This window comes from Brassica oleracea, chromosome C4 (genome assembly GCF_000695525.1).
Source record: "Brassica oleracea var. oleracea cultivar TO1000 chromosome C4, BOL, whole genome shotgun sequence".
Taxonomy (NCBI): domain Eukaryota; kingdom Viridiplantae; phylum Streptophyta; class Magnoliopsida; order Brassicales; family Brassicaceae; genus Brassica; species Brassica oleracea.
The window spans coordinates 24,465,522-24,488,508 of NC_027751.1; the positions used below are offsets into that span (position 1 = coordinate 24,465,522).

The 22,987-nt window shown below is 38.8% G+C and overlaps 7 protein-coding genes across 8 annotated transcripts in view; 3 read left to right on the top strand and 4 right to left on the bottom strand.

Moving 5' to 3' along the window:
• The window catches only part of LOC106341870 (HUA2-like protein 2), a 7,512-nt gene extending 5,829 nt beyond the window's left edge, over positions 1-1,683 (bottom strand). For both annotated transcript variants that reach the window (XM_013780607.1, XM_013780606.1), the window contains exons 1-2: positions 1,276-1,683; positions 822-898 (exon numbers count right to left, since the gene is read on the bottom strand). In XM_013780607.1, the coding sequence (XP_013636061.1) occupies positions 822-898; positions 1,276-1,398 (200 nt within the window). In that variant the 5' untranslated portion in view covers positions 1,399-1,683. The remainder of the gene's footprint in view (positions 1-821; positions 899-1,275) is intronic.
• A 228-nt stretch (positions 1,684-1,911) lies between these two features.
• LOC106337659 (mitochondrial ubiquitin ligase activator of NFKB 1-like) lies at positions 1,912-4,207 on the top strand. Its single transcript, XM_013776780.1, has 11 exons — positions 1,912-2,031; positions 2,139-2,191; positions 2,278-2,387; positions 2,519-2,614; positions 2,691-2,831; positions 2,896-2,961; positions 3,045-3,157; positions 3,245-3,376; positions 3,469-3,545; positions 3,633-3,720; positions 3,859-4,207. The coding sequence occupies exons 1-11, from the start codon at positions 1,961-1,963 to the stop codon at positions 3,965-3,967; spliced, it is 1,056 nt and encodes a 351-aa protein (XP_013632234.1). The 5' UTR covers positions 1,912-1,960; the 3' UTR covers positions 3,968-4,207.
• Positions 4,208-6,022: 1,815 nt separating this feature from the next.
• Positions 6,023-6,855, top strand: LOC106337660. The gene has a single exon (XM_013776781.1). It carries the CDS (start codon positions 6,207-6,209, stop codon positions 6,627-6,629), a length of 423 nt encoding a protein of 140 aa, XP_013632235.1. The 5' UTR covers positions 6,023-6,206; the 3' UTR covers positions 6,630-6,855.
• An 8,813-nt stretch (positions 6,856-15,668) lies between these two features.
• LOC106338460 lies at positions 15,669-16,208 on the top strand. The gene has a single exon (XM_013777430.1). The coding sequence runs from the start codon at positions 15,669-15,671 to the stop codon at positions 16,206-16,208; it is 540 nt and encodes a 179-aa protein (XP_013632884.1).
• Positions 16,209-16,228: 20 nt separating this feature from the next.
• On the bottom strand, positions 16,229-17,357 carry LOC106340189 (methyl-CpG-binding domain-containing protein 4-like). The gene is made up of 2 exons (XM_013779056.1): positions 17,241-17,357; positions 16,229-16,887 (listed from the first exon to the last, which is right to left on the bottom strand). The coding sequence occupies exons 1-2, from the start codon at positions 17,283-17,285 to the stop codon at positions 16,372-16,374; spliced, it is 561 nt and encodes a 186-aa protein (XP_013634510.1). The 5' UTR covers positions 17,286-17,357; the 3' UTR covers positions 16,229-16,371.
• Positions 17,358-17,401: 44 nt separating this feature from the next.
• Positions 17,402-18,178, bottom strand: LOC106341319. Its single transcript, XM_013780109.1, has one exon. It carries the CDS (start codon positions 18,157-18,159, stop codon positions 17,605-17,607), a length of 555 nt encoding a protein of 184 aa, XP_013635563.1. The 5' UTR covers positions 18,160-18,178; the 3' UTR covers positions 17,402-17,604.
• A 293-nt stretch (positions 18,179-18,471) lies between these two features.
• Positions 18,472-20,768, bottom strand: LOC106338461. The gene is made up of 3 exons (XM_013777431.1): positions 20,154-20,768; positions 19,155-19,572; positions 18,472-18,842 (listed from the first exon to the last, which is right to left on the bottom strand). The coding sequence occupies exons 1-3, from the start codon at positions 20,766-20,768 to the stop codon at positions 18,472-18,474; spliced, it is 1,404 nt and encodes a 467-aa protein (XP_013632885.1).
• Between the last annotated feature and the right edge of the window lie 2,219 nt (positions 20,769-22,987).

Genomic DNA, 22,987 nt, shown 5'->3' on the forward strand with positions numbered 1-22,987 from the left:
TTGGGGCTTAACCGCCTCTTTTTTTCCTTTTTTTTTTTTTTTTTTTTTTTTTGTGACACTTAAATTGATTCACTTAATCAATTTAATTTGATAATCGAGCAGCTGTGCTAAAATGCTCTCTTCATAATAATTATACATCAGAATTCACATAACGGTGGGAATGAATGATGCAGCAAAAAGAACAACCACTAAATGTTGATACTAATCTGCAAAGTAGGTGATAAAACAGTTTTCAGAGAAGTCAACATTCAAAAGGCTTAAAACAGATAAGCGATAACAAAAGTCACCATCCGTTAAGTAAGCTATGTTGCAAACAAAAGTTAAATGATGTCTGTCACCATCCGTTACGGAAGCCCAACCCATAAGTAAAGAACAGTTAAATGATAACAAAAGTAACCATCCGTTATGGAAGCTCAACGCATAAGTAAGCTATGTTGCCAGCAAAACTCACCATGGGTTAGAAGAAAGAAACAAAAAAGTAACATTAACTCAAGTGAGCCCTAACGAATTCCGAACAAGGAATAATTCTGATCCTAAAACAAGTAAAACACATCACATTAAGAATACCCTGCCTCAACAAGAGAATTTAAAAGTGTACTGTCAAAAAGAAGCTACCAGCTTGTACTTCTTAATCTAGGCAGAGAGGAACCAAACTTCATTTCCTCGAATGAGGATCATGCTAAAATGAACTAATCTGCTCGAATGGTGTGTGGCAAAATTAATGAAAGGAAAAGGTAGCATTCACCCAAAAAGGGAGATATGAGCAGAAACTAAAACATATGTACGAAGGCAATATAGTAAAGGCATGAAAGAAAACTCACATCTGCTGTGTGCCAAAAAAGTGAACCAGTACTTTCTTCTTATCCGCTGAGTAGCCCCACTTTTCTGGTTCGCTAACCTGCAGTTGCATCCAGCAATAAGCAGACGGGCAAGTGATCCAAAAGAAGAGAAAAAAGAAATCGGAAAGTGGCAAACAACTAATAGTGGATTGTGACCATTGGACTAGTAACAAGTATAATAATTTGCTCATGTTCAAATGACCACCACAACTACAGAAGATGTATCAGTCTAAGAAAATTGCTAAGCAAAACTATGTATCTATACAATCATTGTGCTAAAAGGCAGTCAATAATCGACACTAAAAAACGATAGTTTCAGCTTAGCTATGCGCAAAGAGGATACACACAGACATGAAACTTCAAACACCAAAGTATATAACCATGAAACTTTTGCAGAGTTAGGCCATAAGCAATAAAGAGAAAGGAAGGCACAAACCGCGGCAGGCCAAGCAGGAAAGCCTTTGACTTTGGCAAGCACGAGATCGCCAACCTTCCACTGTGGCCGGGCGGAAGCAGCGGCGGCAGCCTTAGCACCGCCTTTCTTGCGGCTGGGAGCCATCAGGGGAAAAGCGATAAATCAAACTCTCAAAGTGAAGCCAGAACCGAAGGCGAAGATTAGCAGTGGGCTAGGGTTCTTCGGGAAAAGAAGTAGCAGGCATTGAAAAAATCCGACGAACCCAATCGACGGAAGGGAGATGCTAGATATATAAAACTGGTCTAGTAAACCCCTAATCGATTCGATTTTGGGGGAAGAAGAAGATTCGCAGACGAAACCAGTAGGGAGGAGAAGATTGAGAGGAGGAGGAGGAGCCTCGGGTAAAAGAAAAATTGATAATGGCTCTCTCTCGGTGGTCGGTGTAGGGTTTGCAAGTTTCCAAAGGACTTGTATAACGTGCGCTGTATTATACATGCGTAAGTTAACCTGAGGACTAAACTATAAATCAATTGGGGGTTTATTTGATACAAATTAAAAGTTCCAAGGGTTTATTCGATACTTGTAAAAGTTTCAGGGGTTTGAGATTGACAATATATTCATTCATTCATTCATTCATTCATTCTTTCACATCATTTTTCCGCATTGATCGGCATCGGCTATCTATCTGTTGATATCTCCGACGAAGATGGAACCCTGGAGTGGGTTATGTTGCATAGGCGCCGTTGCTCTTTATCTTCTGAGCCGCCGAACAGCCAGGTTTTCATTTTTCTTCTCCATGAATGAATAGTGGTGCCTTTTTTCTTTTTTTTTTGTTCAGAGAACAAGTGTGTGTAAAATGTCCTTGTGCTCTTTGACTGCAACAGGGATGTTGACTTTCTCGAATCGGTCACTAGGGTTGACCACCTCAAGGATTTGGGTATGCTGTTTCGCTCTCTGTCTCACTCCCACTTACTTCGATGGGGTTGGTTCTCAAAGCAACTCTCTTTTTTTTTTTTTTTGCAGAGAGCACGGTGTTGTTGCCTTCGATCGTCGCAGTATCAGCAACAGTTGGCTCTGAGACACCCATCAAGAGTGAGCACAGTGGCATTCTAAGTGTTATTCTCCAGGAAACAGTATGTGTTGAGTGAGATAATTGGATTTGCCATTTTCAAAACGAGAACGCTTTTGTTTATATCGTTTTGGACTCTGAGAGAGCAAAATATATATATATATATATATATATATTTTTTTTTGATTATTTTAGGCAGAGCAACAGTTTCTGAAACGTAATTGGAAGTTTTCATGGGTTCAAGACACTGCATTGATGCTCCCCGTGTGTAAGGAAGTCCCTTGGTTTCTGGTAAGCCTGCTCTGGCTTTAACTAGACTGGACTTAGTGTATGTATACTCTTTAGACTGTCATTTTTTATGTGATAGGACGATGGGACAGGCCGCGTGATCGTAGAGGGAGCTCGAAGTGGAATAGGTTTTGCGTTGACGGCTGGAGGTGAAGTATTTGAAAAGCCAGAGCCGTCTTCCCTCGTTTCAGGAACCTTGGATTTTCTCCGAGGCCTCGAGGTCTCTCCTTTCTTCCTTCCCACCTCTCTTTGCTCTGCTTAAGTAACACCATTCTTGTCTTCAGATGCTTGGAATAAGACGCGTTGAACGTGTTCTCCCAGTCGGTACACGCCTTACCGTTGTTGGTCAGGTATGCCTCACTTGTCTTCTTATATGTTCCAGGAACCAAGATACCTTCTCAAATCTCATTTGGATGTTGCCTGCCTACAATAGACTATAAAGGATGGTGTTGGGGATGTGAGGATTCAAAAACCCGATCAAGGGCCTTTCTACGTCTCCCCTGTACCGCTCGATCAGCTCATCTCTAATGTGGGAAAGTGGTCAAGGTCGTCTCTTATCTCTTCTATTTATATACAAAAAGTTGTAATGTCGACAAAAGTCTAAAAAATATCCTTTTTTTTTTTGGTGGGCAGGAGGTTCAAGAAAGCCTCCATGGGTTTAGCTATTGTTGGTGTGATTCTGATATCAAAGCCTGTGATTAAATATATTCTAGTGAAAACAGGAGATCTTCTAGAGAGAAGGCGGCAGCGACTGTTAAAGAAAAGGTATTATGCCTTAGCTGCTGAACCAAAAAGGGCAGATAAGTGCAAATGAATGATTCATTCCAACTGAAGCCCTCAGCTTGTGTTTGTCGCAGAGTTGTTGATGCAGCTGCCAAGAGAAAGAAACTTGTTGATGCAGCTGCTAAGAGAGAGGAACGAGTGACCAGTAAAGGTTTGCATTTACTTCTTGGTGTCAATCATTTTTTTACTGTATATGGTTGGGAGTTTGCTCTGATTTACAGACTATATATATCACCAGATTTGGAGAATGGTACAAGCAGAGATGGCGATGAACATGATCGTTGTGTGGTCTGCCATGAGCGGAAATGTGACGCCGCTTTTGTTCCGTAAGAGCACTGCTTTCTCTTTTCTTTTTTTCTTTTTTAAAAAAAAAAAGCTCATACACATAAACCCTACACTCACTGATTGGTAGTGCATGGTAGATTTTTGATTCATTACTTTTGTTTTTTGGTTCGGATTTGTAGGTGCGGTCATATGTGCTGCTGCTTAACATGCGCCTTGAAGTTGCTGGGAAAGCCTTGTCCTCTCTGCCGGGAACGAGGAATTCGGATTTTGAAGATTTACCGCAATTGAAAGACCATAAAAGACCCATCAGCTCTCGCATTTGGACTAAATATTCGCATCCAACAATCAACAAACAATCCTTTGATTCTCGTCCGTACTTGACTTTGAGAACCATCTTTGCATCAAAAGAACGTAATTGAAAGAGTGTAAACAAATGTGGAATGTTTACCGAATCCCATATGGAATTTGTGGCCCGTTTTTATGATCTTTGTGAGAAATCAACGTCAATTCTGGGAAACATTGATCTCATCGAGCTTCAATTATCACCAGCTCAAAGTTTCTCTCATCAATGGGCAAACAACGAACAACACACAAAAAGGTACATTGACAAGAAAATACATTACATAGGTTTCCGTTTAAAAGTTTAAAGTTGCCTTATCCTTTGTCCCACATCGCTTATTAAGAAATACATTGCTCACTTCGTGCTGTTATAGATAAAGAAGCCCATTCTCTCTTCCAATTCATACCTTTCTCGGCCTTTTGGCTAAAGATCAAGTGTAGTATCTGTTCTTATAATAAGTTAGCTTGCTAACTGGGTTTTGTTGCACTGCAACATAGGCGTGGCTCAACCCATCAAACAATTAGTTGAAATTATCCAATGATTCGCGGTAGGCCTGGGCATTTTAACCTGGACCCAAAGATTCGAACTGGAACCGACCCAAAAATACTCGACCCGGAACCGGACCGAAAATTTATAAGTACTTTTTGGGTCTAAATTTTTTTTACCCGAAAGAACCGGAACCAAAAAGGAACCGACCCGAATAGACCCGCACCCGAAAATAACCGACCCGATAAGAACCGATTTGTATCCGACTTAAAAACATGTATATCTAAAACTATGATGTTTTTGTGTTCTATTTTATATATATTATTTTATGATTTTAGTTGAAATATCTTTTGTTAACAACATTTGTTATTATTTTTTTTAACATTTTCAAAGTAATATAAAGCTTTAAAATATAAAATTTAGAGTTTTAAAATGTTTTATTTTAATTATTAATAGTTTCATTTAAGTTGTTTTGTAAAATTTTAGATATATATGACAAATATTCAACTAAAGTTAATGGAATTGGGTATATCATGTCATTTTCAGATTCTAAATACCCGAAACCGACCCGGACCCGATATGGACCCAAAAAATTACGGGTATTTTATGGGTATTTTAATTATAGACCCGAACCGACCCGGACCCGAGAAGAACCGACCCGAACCCGAACCGAAAATTTCTAAGTACCTATTGGATCTAAATATTTAGAATCCGAAAAGACCCGGACCCGAAAGGAACCGGTCCGAACCCGGTCCGAAGACCCAAACGCCGAGGCCTAATTAGCGGTCTTTAAACTTTTTTTTTATTTTCCTTCGTGAGAAAAGACACAAAAAGGTTCCGCTGATTGATATTTTTAGCATGCTAACTATCCCACATCGAGAATTGAGTAGATAACACATATGTATATATATGTGTGTGTTTCAAAAAAAAAAAAAAAAACACATATGTATATATGTCTGAGAAGATATAGATGTCACAAATGTCATTGGATACGAAGTGAATGGGTCAAATGGGCTTGTCTAAGCTCCGACCCAGGAAAGTCCCCGGGCCACTATTCCGCAGAGGTGCGGCCTCGGTAACGAGAGAATCTTGCGGTTGGAGAGACACATTCGGGCTGAGACGCGTGTGTGGAGGAGCTTATGTGGTCTCTCCTCCGAACGATACCATGGCCGTTGTGTTAACACAACCGTTATTCACTGGAGTCCTTAACAGGATTTAACAGAACGGGGCTTACGTTTTCCAATGGCAACATCTTTTGTTGTTTCTAGACTCTTGGTAACACACGTGATTCACAAGAAACGTGACAATAACAAAAGTGAAATAATAGTGTAGAAGTACTATTAGAGATCACAAAGTCCCGAGTAGATAAGAAGAATATTTTCTAGTTTCCGTCCCACTCAACCAACAAAAGAAGCGAATCTCCAGCTCAAATGGAAGAAAAACTTGCACAAAGCTATTTGCTTTTTTACATAAAGCTAACCAAACACGAGAGTGTATGAAGAAGAAACTAGATAAATTCTGTTTTCTCTTTTTTTTCTTTTTCTGATAAATAAAAAACAAAGACGATCACATTTTCTCCAAAGCGTAGAATCAAAGCAAAGCCAATGGGAAAAAAATCTCTAATTCCCACTAATGTTTTGTTTACATATATATATAAACCAACAACGTAAACATATATTTTGGTTGTAAACACAAGAAAGTATGCAGAGAAGAGAGACTGGTGATGAAAACAGTGGGGTTTGTTGCCGGCTGATAAGGTACGTGGTGGTTAAACTCATGTCGGGTCAGAAGGAAGAAAAGTCTGTGAAGAAGAAACTGATCAAGAAGGGATCAAATTCGGATATCACAATCCACTTCAAGGAAAGAGAAGATAACGCTGCTAATGCCATCAATACTAGCTCTAGATCAGAGAGAGAGAGGGTGATCATGCTGGTCAATGGTGGTAGTGACGTGAAGAGCGTAGCGAGTGAAGCTAGCTTTGTGCGACCTCATGCTGCGGTGGTGGTAGCTAAGCCTGAAGATGTGAGGAGAAGATCACAACCAAAGCCAGTTTCGATTGATATTGATAAGAAATCAGATGCTTTCATTCAGAGTAGACTCGAGATGATGAGAAAAAGGCTTTAGCCTCTCTCCTTAGAACCAGAGATACACACTGGTGGTACTCATATAATATGCTGTTGTTATCCATAAATTCATTTTTTTTTTACTTTACGAAAACAAATACTGTATTTATTCTTGATAAATAGTCTATCTACTCATTCGTATACGTGTGTATTCTGACTATGTACTATTGCCAGTTTATTTGAAAATTTACTTTACGAAAACAAATACTTTGCCAGTTTATTTGAAATTTACTTTGTTGAAAAGAAGAATCAAAAGTTGAGTATCATCTAGGTTTGTTTGCCATATTTTTCCTAGAACAAAGTTATTGCTAATTGGCCAGTTTTGGTTTCGGCTCATACAATTGACATGGTAGTCAAATAACAAACAGTCTAGCTATTCATGGTATTAGTCGAAAGGCAATCAAATCCAGATCAATGCAATATCAATCTACTATGTATTACTTAGTGTGTTCTTTCCAAACTAATCGGATAAACTAATAGGGCATATATATGTATATATATATATATAAAGGGTTTGTTTTATTGTTCAAACCTCAATGTATGAATGTATGAACTCAATAAGATCAATAAGAATACTCAACTCTTATTAGCTTAAGAAACTTTCTCAAAACTTAAGCTTATCAGACTCATAATAGCATCTCCTTATATATATCCTTAAATTTCCTAAACACATTAGTAAAACCTAATTTATCCTAATCCTAACTCATCTAGGATAAATATAACTTGACCTGCAAGTTAACTCTCAAGTTTACTTCCAACATTCTCTCCTTTAATCTTGAAGTTAGCTTCTCATAAGTCTTGAACTCCAATAAGTTCTCTCATCTCCTTGAATTTGATTCTGCTCAATGCTTTAGTTAAGATATTCGTCTTTTGCTCATTGTCGGGTACATGTTGCACGTCAACTTGTCCATTTTCTACACACTCTCTGATGAAGTGATACCGCTTATGTATATGCTTGCTTCTACCATGGAAAACCGGGGTTTTTGTGAGAGAAATTGCAGACTTATTATCGATTTTGATCATGACTCTTCCGCAGGATTCTCCGGTGACTTCCTCTAGTATCTCTTGTAGCCATATAGCTTGTTTTGCAGCTTCAGTAGCAGCCATGAATTCAGCTTCACATGATGACAAAGCCACTGTCTCTTGTTTTTTAGAACACCAACTAAATGGACATGAATTGAGATAGAAAACATGACCAGTGGTGCTTCGTCCATCATCTTCGTATATGTTGTGGCTACTATCGCTGTACCCTACAAGCTCTGACTTCCCCATTCGTTTAAAGAACAATCCATAGCTCAGTGTTCCTCTTAGATATCGCAATATCTGCTTCAGCACTGTTGAGTGTGATCTCTTTGGATTGTGCATATAGCGGCTTGAGATTCCGACAGCGAACGAAAGATCAGGACGCGTATGCAGTATGTATCTGAGACATCCTATCATTCGCCTATAGTCCTTCTCATTACTATCCTCTTCATTGCTAGACTTGGATAGTTTAAGTCCAAACTCCATCGGGGCTTGTACCGTGTTACATTCGTTCATGCCGGCTTCATCCAAGAGTTTTTTCGCGTATCTATCATGTTTTAGCATAATCCCTTCTTTGCATTGTGTCACCTCAATCCCTAGATAATAAGTAATCTTCCTAGATCACTCATCTCAAATTTCTCGGCCATACTTGACTTGAACGCTAGAATCTTCTCAAGACTTGATCCGGTGATGAGTAGGTCGTCTACATACACGGCTACTAGTAGTATATGCTCGTCTTCATGCTTCCGATAGAGAGAAGGTTTCTTGTGGCACCAGACAAACTTAAGAGCTTGAAGAACTTTGTTTAACTTCTCGTTACAAGCCCTAGGAGCTTGTTTGAGACCATACAAAGCTTTGTGTAGTTTGTATACTTTGTCTTCACTTCCTTGAACTTCAAACCCCTCTGGTTGTGTAACATTTACTGTCTCCTTTAGTTCACCATGAAGGAACGCTGTTTTTACGTCTGAATGATGCACTTCCCAACCATTGGATGCAACCAGTGCTATGATGAATCTCACCGTTTCTATCCTTGCTACAGGTGCAAAGACTTCTTCGAAATCAATTCCATACCTTTGAATGTATCCTTTAGCTACAAGTCTTGACTTGTGTTTGTTTATGGTTCCATCGGCATTGCATTTGATTTTAAAGATCCACTTTAATCCGATTGCCTTTGCTTCTGTAGGAAGATACTAGCGTCCATGTATTGTTTTTGATAATTGATGTGATTTCATCCTCACATGCATCCCTTCATATCTTATCTTTCAATGCTTCGTTAATATCCCATGGTTCTTCTTCTACTAAGAGTAAGAGATACTCGTATTCTTCTTCGACAATTTATACATAATCGTATAAGTAGCTTGGACGCTTTGTGATTCTCTCAGACATTCAGTGCAACGTCATGATCATTGCTCTGCTCGGTAATAGCTGGATCATGGTCGGGTTCTTCATCATGCTCTTCGTTGAAATTGCCATGATTTTCTTCTATCTCTGTATCTTCTTCTCTTATACCATTGTTCCCATATTCTCCTAGAGCTACCTTGAACATTCCAGGTTGCTCTTCTACCGTCTCGACACTCTGTAGGTTCCACTTCCAACTCTTTTTCTCGTCGAAGTTTACATCTCTGCTAACAACTATTCTTCGATGTGTAGGATCAAGAGTCTTTACGCCTTTGAACCTGGTTCGGTTCCAAGATGCACTAGTGATCGAGACCGGTCATCAAGTTTCTTGATATGTGGTGTATCCACTTTTGCGTAACAAACACACCCGAAGACCCGTAGATGAGAAATACTTGGCTTCCGTTTCTTGAATACTTCGTATGGTGTATGTGACGTGAGTACACGAGTTGATACACGAATAATAAGATATGTGGCGTGTCTCACCGCTTCTCCCCAATGATAGTTAGGCATATTCATGTGTTTTATCAAGCTTCTTGTCATCTCCATGAGTGTTCTGTTCTGTCTTTCTAGTACGCCATTTTGTTGAGGTGTATATGGGGCGGTTAGATGTCTTAATATCCCTGATGTCTCGCAGAACCCGTTGAATTTGTTAGATGTGAATTCCCCTCCTCTATCGGTTCTGAATGTTTTGGTTGATGCTCTTGTCTTACTTACGACTTTTGTCTTGAACAACTTAAATTTCTCGAATGCTTCTCCTTTGTCTTCTAAGAGTATAGACCAAATGTATCGAGAATGATCATCGATCAAGACAAAGATATATCGTAAAAGAGTTGCAGTGGGTGGTGAGATAGGACCACATAGGTCTCCATGTACGAGGCCTAGTATCTCTTCAGCTTGATATGTGCTTGCCTGCAGGAATGACCGTCTCGTTTGTTTGCCATACATACATGAAACACACGTCTCTTTCTCAACCGAGATCTTTGTCATGCCGATCACAAGATCCTTTCTTACCATTGCCTTTAGCGTTTCTGCTCCTATGTGACCAAGTCTCGCGTGCCATAACGTTGAATCGCCACCAGCAATTAATTGTAGACACTTATTATCTACGATCTCCATAGTTACTTTGTATAGTCGATTTCTTGCTCTCTTGGCTTTGGTGATTGAAACCCCATCTTTGTCATGTAATGTGAGATAATCTTCTCTCATCCTAACGTCACATCCGGACTCAGTTGCTTGTCCAAGACTGATGATGTTGCTTCGTAGTTCCTGGATGAAATATACATCAGCTAATGTTTTCCGATCTCCATCATTGCCTACAAAAAGAATCGAACCCTTTCCCTTAATATCAATACGAGAATCGTCGCCAAATCGCACCTTTCCTGTGATTGTTTCATCAAGCGTTTTAAAGTAGCTACGATTCCCAGTCATATGGTTACTAGCTCCATTGTCTAGGTACCATAGGTTTTCTCCGTTGCGGCTTACTTCAAACTCTTCAGGCTTGATGTTCTTCTTGTTTAAATAGACTACTTCATGCATCAATAACCCCTCGGCTTCATGAGTCTCATCTTCTTTGTGGTTCTCGTATGTCTCTTGTAGTTTTAGGAGACGATCCGAACATCTTGTTGCGAAGTGACCATTCTTATCGCACCTGAAACAAGTAATCTTTGACATATCCATATCTCTATATGATCGTCCTCGACCACGTCCTATGCCATAGAATCTTCCTCCTCTCCCCCTGTTTTGATAATCACCATATCCTTCTCGGTTTGAATTTTGTTGCGAGGATTCCATGTTGGCATACATTAGTTTGTCTGATCGTCGGTGCTTTTGTCTTGTTTGTTCTTTACTCTTTCTTCATAAGCTTTTAGACGTCCAATTATGTCTTCGAAGCTTGTTGTTTTAAGATCCAATACATGTTCCAGCAAAGCTACTATGTGTATAAACTTCTTTCGAGGAAGGCTTTGGAGAATTTTTTTAACCAATTTTGTTTCTTCAATATTCTATCCTAATGCAGCTGATTTTGATGTGATCTCTGATAATTTTCCCACGAAGTTATCAATTGTATCTGATTCCTTCATCTTTAATCTTTCAAATTCAGCGATTAGGGTTTGTAACCGGGCTTCTTTAACTCTGTCGGCTCCCATATGCCTCGACTTGATAGCTTCCCACACTTTCTTCACATTATCCAAGTCGCCAACTTGCAGTATGAGTGCTTCAGGGATCGATTGAAATATCAGTGCAACAGCCATATCATTCTTGTCCGTCTCATCTGTTTCTTTCTCGATCACATCCCACGCCTTATGTATTTTGAGGAGGGTTTTCATACGGATTGCCCACACGGTATAGTTGCTGGAGGTGAGCATTGGACAATTGATGGATGATGAGCCTCCATCTTTCTTTGCGATCGTACTCGAACTGGTTATTATATCTCCCATGGTTTTGCTTTGATACCAAATATTGTTCAAACCTCAATGTATGAACTCAATAAGATCAATAAGAATACTCAACTCTTATTAGCTTAAAAAACTTTCTCAAAACTTACGCTCTCACAATGATTTATCTCAAACTCATAAGTTATGCTACACATTAACATATATCTTTATATAATCCTTAAATTTCCTAAACACGTTAGTAAAACCTAATTTATCATAATCCTAACTCAACTAGGATAAGTATAACTTCACCTACAAGTTAACTCTCAAGTTTACTTCCAACATGTTTGCCTTAAACCACAAAGTGTGTGCATGATATAGATCACAAGTGGATGGTAAACAATAAACAGACATTTTATATATATTAAAGTGTGTGCACATAAACATGGCTTCTCGCATAGTCGTATGGCTACAGAAATTTAGACCATTTCCAATGGTTTACTCTATTTTTTTCTCTAAATAACTCTATAATAGAGTTGAATGTTGCTCCAATAGTACTCTATTTTAGAGTGAAAAATAGAATGATGAACAAAAAATAAAATAATTACTCTATATATAAAGTAAAAAATAGGTTTACACTATTATATAGTAGAAAATAGAGTATCGTTGGAGCATTTTTATTCTAAACTCTATTATAGAAGAGAAAATAAAGTAGTGTTGGAGGTGCCCTTAGGAGCTCACACTCGCCATACAGCTCCAATACAATAATTAATATAACGATTAACACAAACTAAGATACAGCTAATATATGAAGTATCAAAAGAATGTAATCAATGATGATAGGAACAAGGCCAATTTTTATTTTTATTGGTTTCATTGTTGCATGACTTGAAACACAATTGGTTAAAAAATTACCAATGATTCGTAAAATAGCCTTTTAAATACAATTGGTTGATCGTGCAGAATTTTACTGACAAGATGCGAGAAAGAACTATATAGCCTACAAGTTTAAAACCAATAATACATGAAAGCACCGGTTATGATTCACAGGAGAAAATATAGGGACAAATATCCATGAGTCCAACCCATTTCTATATTTGTTTCTATAATAGCATTTAGAGATAAAATCACTCCAATTCTACTCTATTTTTTCCTCTAAAATAGAAATTGCTATTTTCACCTCTATATTTAGAGAAAGAAATAGCATTCCTCTATAATAGAAGCATATTTTTTTATTTACAAAATGACCATTTAACTTTTTACTTTAACAATTATAACCAAAATAAATATTTTTTAGTAAAAATTTATTGTTTATATAAATATATAATCATATTTTTTATTTACATAATAGTTTCCATAAAAATATTCAATGTAAATAATATCATAATTTTATGAATGTACACTAAATTGGGTTAGTTTTCAACTTTCACAAATAAAAGGTACTATTTGTAAAATTAAAAAAAAATATATCAAAAATATTTCTTTTTAGAGGAATAAATAGATGGATACATTGGAGACAAATTTATCTCTATTATAGAGTTTTCATATTTAAAAAAAAAATAGAAAAATACATTGGAGATGATCTAAAATTTCATCAAAACCACAACTACTATTTCTTTTCTTTTACATCTCATATATACTACTGTCTACTAAATTGCTATACATGTTTTTCTTCAATTAATTATTACGTAAACAATACTGCCTTTTTTTTCTAAGGGTTGCAGTGTTTTAGTTGATGATGTCCAACTGCGCAATGCATCTGCTATGAATATGATTTGATCTAAGGATCATATTAAAATCATTGGGACTTGTGTTGGGTTTGGACACAGGAATGCATAGGGACGTTAACGTATGGTAAAATAACTCAGCCCAGCCCAACCTACAAATAACTCAATCTAGTTTATACCAAACCTACAAAAACCCAGAAACATTAAAGTTGAAATTCAAACCCAGAAAATAACCCAATATGGTATAGATTTACCCGTGGGTACCCAAAGTATTATCTTATTTATTCTGAAGATCATGTAAAATATTAGTATCATTAATGTGAGCTTTAATATATAAACAAGATTTTGCAATTTTATAGAAAACTTGTTTTAGCGCAAAAACTCGTTTACGATTTTGGCGAAAAAACTCGGTTTTTGGAAAAAATATTATTTTGCAATTTTAACCGGAAAACTCATTTTGCGGTTTTAGCAGTAAACCTCGTTTTGACATGAAAACTCACTTATGGTTTTAACGAGAAAACTTGTTAAGTTCTTTTTGTGGTTTTAAAGGAAAATTTTCTTTTTGCGGTTTTTGGTCGGTAAATTTGTTTTTGTTGTTTTGGTGGGAAAACTCATTTTTGCGGTTTGCGGGAAAAATAATCTTTCTGGTTTTGGCGGGAAAACTTGGTTTTGCGGTTTTGGCGGAAAAACTTGTTTTTACGGTTTTGGCGGGAAAATTTGTTAGATTTTGGCGGGAACCCCGTTTTCGATTTTGGCAGGTACAATCTTTTTGCGATTTTGGCGGAAAAACTCGGTTTTGCGAGAAAATTTAGTTTTGCGGTTTTGGTAGGAAAACTCGGTTTTGCGGTTTTGGCAGAAAACTCGTTTTTGATTTTGACGGGAAAACTCGGTCTTGCGGTTTTGGCGGGAAAACTCGATTTTTTGGTTTTGGCGGGAGACTCGGCTTTTCGGTTTCGGCGGGAAAAATCGTTTTTTTTTTTGCGGTTTTGGCGGAAAAATTGGGTTTTACGGTATCGGCGGGAAAACACCTTTTGCGGGTTTGGCGGAAAAACTCGATTTTGCGGTTTTCAATCGGAAAACTCTATTTTTGCGATTTTAGCGGAAAAACTCGGTTATACGGTTTTGGCGGGAAAATTCAGTTTTGCGGTTTTTGCGGGAAAACTCGGTTTTGCGGTTTTAGCGGGAAACATAGTTTTATGGTTTTGGCGGGAAAATTCGGTTTTGTGGTTTCGGCAGAAAAACTCGGTTTTTCGGTTTCAGCGGGAAAACTCGTTTTTGGTTTCTGTGAGAAAATTTATTTTTACGGTTTCGGCGGAAAAATTCATTTTTGGCTATGACGGAAAAAAACGTTTTTGCAAATTTTATATAATTTAATTAAAATGGTGAAAATCTATGGATGTGACTGGTAACCATCATGAGAACAATAGGAACGGATAGGAAATGAATGAGTAGGGGTATGAATGGTGACCATGGAACGACGAGGAATAATGCATTCCCTAACGTTCCTAAAAAAAATTACCATTCACAAGGAATAATAATTTCCTCTCATTCCCTTTCATTCCCTTTTTTGTAGAGAATTAAAAAACAAAATTATTCCTTGTCAAATTTGATAAGGAATAACCATTCCTTTTCATTCCTGGTATTTTATTCCCGTACATTCCTTTTTTATTCGTTCATCTTGTTTCCCGGATGGTCACCAGTCGGACCCTAGGAATAAAATTTTAGGAATGATGAGGAATGATGGTTCCTTATCAAAATTAATGAAAAATTGATTTGTTCTATAATTCTCTACAAATAAAGAAACGAAGAGGAATGAAAAAGGAAAATATATTTCTCGTGAATGGTAAAAAGTTTAAGGAATGTTAAGGAACATAGTGTTTCTCCTCATTCCCTTTGTCACCAGTCACACTCTATATATATAATTAAAAACTCATAGGTACACCATTACCTTTTTGTATTTACCCAACATAAATATGAGTTTTAAAATTAATGCCCATGTTGACCCAATTAATCTTAGATCGGTAAAAATCCAACCCATTATTAGTGGGTTTGGGTAAACCCATGGGTAAATTACCCATGTTAACATCCCTAGGAATGCATATGGGTGAAGCATGATGAACAAGTGGATGGTAAGCGAATCTTTATCTACACGTACCCACAACACCCGTAGATATCTTGCATGTTATAGACCCCTTCCCCAACCTCTATATAATATAACCAGAGCCGGCCCTGAGTAGAAACGGGCCAAACTCATACTTCCGGCCGCCAAATAATAAGTACAAAACCAGCCGCATTTTGTCAAAAGTTTCTCTAGCTAAATTGGCTATTCAATAACCTTACACTATTAAAGGTAACGGGTTCGAAATGTTTCCTCTACGTCTTTTGACATTAACCTTTTTGATTTGTAATTAATAGGCTAAAATTTTCTTTTGCTTCTAGTCTACCGCTTTCTAAGACCGGCTCTGAATATAACACAAATATTAACAGAGTAACCAATAGTCTTGTAGAGTTGTAGCCATGATGAGTAGAGGCATGAGACCAAAACAATCGAAGTTAGTAGTCAGCTTTACGTTTTGGGGTTTTCTGGTGTTGTCAAGTGCAACAGAAGATCTGCTGGTGATATCTCAGTGTAAGAACCAATGCAAACATGATCTCCACAACATGAAAGAGTGTGAAGATAGGTGTGACAAAAAGATGATGATGATGGACCAAGAGGAACTCTTTTTAGAAGATGGAGAAGGCATCTATCAACGCTGCGTGACGGCTTGCCCTCGTACCACAAAAGAGACGATGGCGGCCACAGAGAAGCAAGAAGTAGGAAGAAGTTATGGGCCTTTACAGACAAAATGCAACAGAAAATGCACTTCTCCTTACACACCCCTTAAAAGATGCATATCCCAATGCTTAAAGCCCATGGTTGGGAAGAAGATCATGGACAACGAGGTAATCTGCGAGTCCTCATGCAGCATCCTTCAAGAGAAACCGCTCATTGTAAGATGCACCAGGGTTTGCCAGGAGAGTACTCCCGGAGCTGTTGGCTTAGTTCTACTTGAGAAATAGAATCTCTAGCTAGTGATAAATGCTATTGTGTAACAACGATCCAAATAAAACTAAAAAGTATTAACATTTTGTTTTGCCTCTAAAAACTACTAGCGTTATTAGAGAGAGAGAGAGAGAGCAGAGAGCTTGTTCACAAGAAAGAAAAGCAAATCTACAAAAAAAACTATCCTTTGAATGGATTGGGTTTGAAGCTCTTCTCTGAAACATCATCAGTAGTAGTAACAGCAGGAGAGGCAAGCTTAGCATCAGGAGGACAAGTGTCTTCCATGACCTTTGGGACAGTGAAAGTGAAGTCTCGAAGCGGTGCATCCTTGAACTCTGGATTGGTTTCGATGAAGGATGCGACTTCATTGCGACTCCTCAGCTTCTTACCAGCTGGAGTAATGTAGTAAGTATCCATCTTGGAGTAGTCTTTTCTGAGGACAAGGCTCCTCTTGAAACCTTTGGGAGTTTTGGGGATACCAGGCTTGTCGATGACCCAGGTTCGAGAGGAATCATAGTCAAGATCAGCAGGGTCTTCGCAAGAGACTTGTTTCTTCTTATCGCAGGTAAAAGGGTCCTCCAGCACTCTACTCCTGATGTCCTCGTACTCCTCCTGGCTATCAATCACTCTCCACTTGTGACAAGTATCGCATTGTGCCGCATAGGTATCGACCACCCTCCCTGGAGCAACGTCTTTCTGCAATGTAGCCTCAGACAGTGAGCGTACAAATAGATAAACAAGCTGAAAACTAGTTCAGCAGGTATCAGAGTAAACAAGACAGCTTTTAATCAAGAAAAACATCAAAGAGAGTGACCACTATTCGAAAAGGAAACCCCAACAACAAGTTACTTCCAAGAGAGTGCTCTTGAAGACTAAACGACAAGTAATTACTACAAAAGCTCACAACTTTTATGTGTCTCGAGCACCTAAAACTGAAACCTAGAAGCTACAAAAGGAGATCTGAGAACCCCGGAGATGATGAAAACATGCAAAAATGCGTGCACTTTGGCAAAAACATTCGCATCTGTGAACGAAAAGAAAACACTAACCTTGGCTCTTGGTGTCACTGCGTTACCGAGCTCTTCCTCCTCCATCTGCTTATTTGGTAAGATGAGAGAAAAGTCTTCAGCTTCCTTTTTATTATTTTCCTTTTCTTTTCCCAACACCAAAAAGTCCCTTTCTCTGACTCTCTCAAAAAACCCTTCCTGCGGACACTGCTAATCCCACGGCCCGTGCTAAACGATATCAACAGTGACAGACAAATCTACGTCTGACACGTCATCTTACAAGTTTTTTAATTGTTGAACAAGCTAATGGTTTTGGGCTTTCCGACCCAGTATTTAAGCATTTAAAATGGGCCTAATGTTAAACAAAATTAGACAACTATCAATCCCCGCGAAATTAGCAAAAATATCAGTGATTATGTTCGCCTTCATCTTGACTGATTCTCACTGTTCCGATTCTGAGTCCTTCTCTTCCACGTACGCTAACGATCTCCGGTATACTCACTGCCACGCTGGCAATCTCCAACCGCCCTTCGCTTCTCACCCTCCTATGATGAAATCTCGGCCGTCCGTTACAATCAAGCGTCGTCAGATATGGCGGCAGATCTCGCTTCCTCGTCACGCTTCTCTCTCTCCTCAGTTCTACAACCGCTTCCGTCCTCTTCGGAAGTGGCATCTGCGGCGGCGCAATTGGTCTCGACTCCTTCAGTAACGGCGGTCCAAACGGTCCCCACGCCGATATTTCGCCGCCTAGATAAAAATCGTCAGCACCTCGGTGATCCGTTCCCTCGTGATCCGTCAGAGATCTGAAGGTGAGCCTCTCGTCGAGAGATTCGACGCCGGATTCAATCGGGGTGCTCCAACGCCGTCGATGAGAATGTGTTGGTGTACTCTCCTCTGATGGACGGATCTCTACGCCTTCTTCTCCGATGAGAATCGTAGAGGATGACGTCGTGATTACCATAACCGCTCTTCCTTTCTCTACGATCGCAACTCTTCTGGATGCGATAGCATTCTTCCGTGTTATAAAACAAAGATGGGCTTAAATCTAACTCGAACATGGTGACTATATATATATATAGCATTTGGTGGGCCCAGTGCGAGAGGTTCTGCCAGCGTGGAGGACTTACGTGATGATCTTTTACTAATTTTTTTTTTTTTTTTTTTCCGGCTAAAAAATTTTATTAATTATTGTCAGCACAAATATTGTTGTACAAAAAATCTGGACAAGATTGGAACAAACTCCAATCAGTCGGAGAAATAATATATTTTTTTGCTAGTAAGTCAGCACAACCATTATTTGACGATGAACATGCATATATGATGATGTTGAGAGAAATCGAGACTTCCATGCAATGACTGAGTTGACCAAGTGTTGACAATGGGAACTGTAGGCTTTCCCTTTTATGTATTTAAGGATACTGAGATTATCTCCTTCGAATATGACGTTCCTATAACCTAACGAAGAGCATGCTTGCATTGACCAAATCAGTGCAGACAATTCCGACTCCATAACTGTTGATCGTCCTTCAAATTTTCCCATTCCAGCTTCTAAAAGAGTACCATGTTTATTACGGATTAACCAACCCATTCCAGAGTCGTGAGGACCTTCACGGTGAGCAGCGTCGTAGTTACATTTGACCCAACCTGAAGGGGGTGGAGACCAATGAGACCGAATGTTTCCAAATCGGGTTATTTGCGTAGAATTAGTTATTTGCGATGAAACTGTAGAATCAAACCATTCCTTTAAATCTGTCCGGGCTTTGGAGATAACTTCATCCGCTGTATATTGAATTTTGTTGAACAGTAGATCATTCCTACTTTTTCATAATCTCCAAACCACCCAGAATGGTAATAATTTTTGCTCATCTGGGAGATTATTATTTGATGCAAAGGAGAAAATAGTTTCCAACTTATTCAAAAGAGAGTCATTGGCCGTGGTTAAAGAAACTGGTGAACCTGAGAGACGCCAGACTTGTTGTGAGAAAAGGCAAGTGAAGAAAGCATGATCACTCGATTCATTGTTATCACAGCATCTTGGACAAGTAGGATCAACTGGAATGTGCTGATGAAGAAGATTTTCTTTAACCGCTACAATTCTTGAACCAATTTTCCAGAAGAAATGTTTAAGTTTCGGAGGGATCGGTGCTGACCAGATCTTTTTTGTTAAGGCATGAGAAGAAGCAAGTGGTGGTGGAACAATCTCTGCATCTTGAGTTGTAGTTATATAATGATAGCCAGACTTGACAGAATAATTCCCATCGGGCGTATAAGGCCAGATAATGCCATCAATGGCTGGTTGATAGGGTAAATAAACTTTCTGGATGAGAGGTATATCAGTCTGTTCAATCAGATCACGAATGACTTCCAAGTCCCACTGATTTGAAATTGGGTCAATAAGGGTCTTGACACTTAACTGAGGGTTTGTGTAGGGAAGTAAACGTGGGGCTCGGGGAGGAGTTGTTGGGAGCCATGTATCTGATATAATTGTTGTATCTCCACTTCCAATACTATATTGCATGCCTTGCTCCAAAAGATCCCGTCCATGTAATAAAGACTACCAACCATAGGAGCTCTGATAACCGCGCTTAGCCTTCCACATAGTAGTTTTTTTAAAATATCGGTGTTTCAGGACACGGTAAACAAGACTATTTGGTCGTTGATTAATTTTCGAGACTTGGTTCGCAAGTACAGCTTGATTAAAACTTTGTAGATTACGGAACCCTAATCCTCCACTCTGTTTAGATTTGGACAACCGTTTCCAAGATAGCCAAGACATTTTTCTATTTGTCTCTGTCGATCCCCACCAGAAGCGTGAAAGAATTCCATCAATCTCGTTACACAACTCAACAGGTAACTTGAAGCAATCATAGAGTAAACCGGCATGCCAAGTGCGACTGATTTTATCAAAATTTATTTTCCAGCCATATTGAGATATCTATTTTGTCAACCATTTACCTTCCCATTAACACTATCTGTGACATATATGAACATTGCTTTTTTATTCCGACCAAACTGCTCTGGGAGACCTAAATATTTCCCACCACCACCAATATTTGGGATACCTAATGTGTTCTGAATCATATCTCGCATCTGCTGGAACACCTTAGTACCAAAAGTAGTAGAGGATTTCTCCAAATTAATCATCTGACCAGATATATTTTCATAATCTTTGAAAATCTGAAGAAGTCGGGAACTGTTAGTCTGATCTGCTTTAAGGAAAAATAGAGAATCATCTGCGAATAATAAATGAGATATTGAAGGACCTCCAATACTGAGACGCACTGGTTGGATTTCATTGTTTTGTTCCGCCTGTTGAATCAAAGAACTTAAAACATCTGCGCAGAGGATAAATAAGGTTGGTGATAGCGGATCACCCTGACATAGTCCACGAGTTCCATTCATATGACCATAAGAGCTACCATTTACCATGACCGAAAAAGAAACCGATGTAACACACTTCATTATAAGCATGATCCATTTTTCACAGAAACCTTTCTTGCGCATCACTTCTTCTAAAAATTGCCATTCAATTCGGTCATAAGCTTTACTAACATCCGTTTTGACTGCCATGTAGTTCTCCGAGATACGTTTCCGGATATTAAGTATATAACTATTCTTTTGAATATTGTTTTTTTGAATTGTAGTTCTCCGAGATACGTTTCCGGACCTTTAAAGAATGGACAACCTCATGAGCGAGAAAGACATTATCAGTGATATGTCTTCCTGGTATAAAGCCCGATTGGTTCTCAGAGATCACAAAATGTAAGATTGACTTCATACATAATGACAAAATTTTTGAAATAATTTTATACATTACATTACAAAGTGCAATCGGCCTAAAATCTTTCATTGTGATCGGATTTGTAATCTTAGGAATCAGACACAAGTTTGTGTGATTCAATTCGGAATAGAATTCTCCAGTATTGAAGAAATGTCGTACCTCTTCTACTACAGCAGGACCAACAATATCCCAATATGTCTGATAGAAGCTAGCTGTAAGACCATCGGGGCCCGGGGCTCGTGTTGCGCCAATAGAGAAAACACTTATTCGAACTTCTTCTGCGGTAACGTCCCGAGAGAGATAGGCATTGCATTCATCAGAAACCACACGATTGATGTTCCCAAGACTGTCCTGAATGTTTCCTTGCAAGGAGGAAGTAAAAATTTCAGAGAAATAACGAAGTGCCTCTTTTGAGATCTCCTTATTACCAAAAACTTCTTCACCAAGATTATTTTGAATACTCAAAATCTTATTTTTTGCTCTTCTATTTTTTGTAGAAGCATGGAAAAAACGTATATTGCGATCACCATAGGTCAACCACTGAATGCGACTCTTATTTCTCCAAAAAGCTTCCTCATCTTTATACGCTTGCAGTAGTTCCTTACGTAAGTTATGTATTTCACGGAGAGGACAAAGATGATCAGAATGGGCTTCATCAATAAGCGCCGTCAATGCTTTAATACGTTTAGCAGAATTAGTATTGTTTGCTTTTTTCCACTGAGAAATAGCATGACGACACTTGCGTATACGGTCAGAAACTGAAACGTGTTGTCCTGGTATTGTAGAGTTCCAACCATCGATGATAACTTCTTTAAAATATATAAAACAAAAACTTTTCTTCCAAAATCTGTTGTTTTCCGTATCTGGATGATTGCAGGTCGATGGTCTGATTCAATCATCTCCAAATAGATAACACGTGAAGCATGATACAACGCTCTGAATTCATCATTCCCAAAACCTCTATCTAACCAACTTTGGACTTTATGACCTTTCCGATTACCAGCCCAAGTCATATTGTTGCCACTGTAAGGTAAATCCTGTAAACGACAAACCTTTGTCATTAAGTTAAAATCCATCATGCTCCATGGTTCACGGGCGGGACCCCCAATCTTTTCCTCAGGTTTTAAAATTTCATTGAAATCTCCACAAAGCAACCAAGGTCCTTTACGAGTTGTTGCTATTCTCTGTAATTTTTCCAAAAGATGTTGGCGTAAAGCACGAATTGGATGGCCATACACACACGTGAAATACATAATACCATTCTTATTATTTATAACACAATCAAACATACGTTCGTCCATAGCGTTAATGACAATATCAACATCCTTGTTCCAAAGTAACGCTAACCCACCCCCTATTCCCCTAGGAGAGACACACCGTACATAATCATATCCCAGTTGTGAACACACATCACGAATTGTATCATCAGAGTTCTTTGTCTCGATCAAAAAGAGTACGTCCGGGGCAAAAGTTGCCTTAATCCCTTTTAGGCGTCGAACTGTCAAGGCCCCTTTTAAGCCTCGACAGTTCCAAAAGGCTGTATTCATCCTGACGCCGGTGGCTTGTGGCCCACTGTACCCTCTCGATCGTTTGTTTTGTGAGGACCCTGAGGAGAAGCACGAGAAGAACTTGCCTCCTGATCATGCACTGCTTGGAACCATTGTCTGCCTTCACATGTTTCTGCCTGCCTTCTCATCCTCTTCAAGACTTGTTCAGTAACCTCCTCATAAATCATACCTTGTCGTGTTTCATAGCACAAAGGGTATAACTCCACCATAGGAACAGAGGACTCTGTTTTTCGCTTCTTAGATGGAGTGGAGTCATGATTAGCACCGTCATGTTGATTATCACTTGGTGGGATAACAGGATCCACCGGGTCGTGATGTTCTGGGGTAGAGAAACCAGGAGGAGGACCTTCATCTGCATTATCATCATCATCATTATCATCATGGGGAGCCTCCTCGTCATTGGGGTTGTTTTGAGGACATTCGGTTGAGTCGTGAGACAT

What these genes read in the sequence shown, in the direction of transcription:
- LOC106337659 (XM_013776780.1), top strand. Translation starts at nt 1,961, where the DNA reads ATGGAACCCTGGAGTGGGTTATGTTGCATAGGCGCCGTTGCTCTTTAT. An exon ending in CTGAGCCGCCGAACAGCCAG is followed by an intron (nt 2,032 to 2,138) that starts GTTTTCATTTTT and finishes TGACTGCAACAG; the next exon opens with GGATGTTGACTTTCTCGAAT. An exon ending in GTGTTATTCTCCAGGAAACA is followed by an intron (nt 2,388 to 2,518) that starts GTATGTGTTGAG and finishes TGATTATTTTAG; the next exon opens with GCAGAGCAACAGTTTCTGAA.
- LOC106341319 (XM_013780109.1), bottom strand. Translation starts at nt 18,159, where the DNA reads ATGGTAATCACGACGTCATCCTCTACGATTCTCATCGGAGAAGAAGGC.
- LOC106340189 (XM_013779056.1), bottom strand. Translation starts at nt 17,285, where the DNA reads ATGGAGGAGGAAGAGCTCGGTAACGCAGTGACACCAAGAGCCAAG. An exon ending in CAGTGACACCAAGAGCCAAG is followed by an intron (nt 16,888 to 17,240) that starts GTTAGTGTTTTC and finishes GCTACATTGCAG; the next exon opens with AAAGACGTTGCTCCAGGGAG.
- LOC106338460 (XM_013777430.1), top strand. Translation starts at nt 15,669, where the DNA reads ATGAGTAGAGGCATGAGACCAAAACAATCGAAGTTAGTAGTCAGCTTT.
- LOC106338461 (XM_013777431.1), bottom strand. Translation starts at nt 20,768, where the DNA reads ATGGCAGTCAAAACGGATGTTAGTAAAGCTTATGACCGAATTGAATGG. An exon ending in CAGATAGTGTTAATGGGAAG is followed by an intron (nt 19,573 to 20,153) that starts GTAAATGGTTGA and finishes ATTTCAAATCAG; the next exon opens with TGGGACTTGGAAGTCATTCG. An exon ending in ACAAGTCTGGCGTCTCTCAG is followed by an intron (nt 18,843 to 19,154) that starts GTTCACCAGTTT and finishes CACCCCCTTCAG; the next exon opens with GTTGGGTCAAATGTAACTAC.
- LOC106337660 (XM_013776781.1), top strand. Translation starts at nt 6,207, where the DNA reads ATGCAGAGAAGAGAGACTGGTGATGAAAACAGTGGGGTTTGTTGCCGG.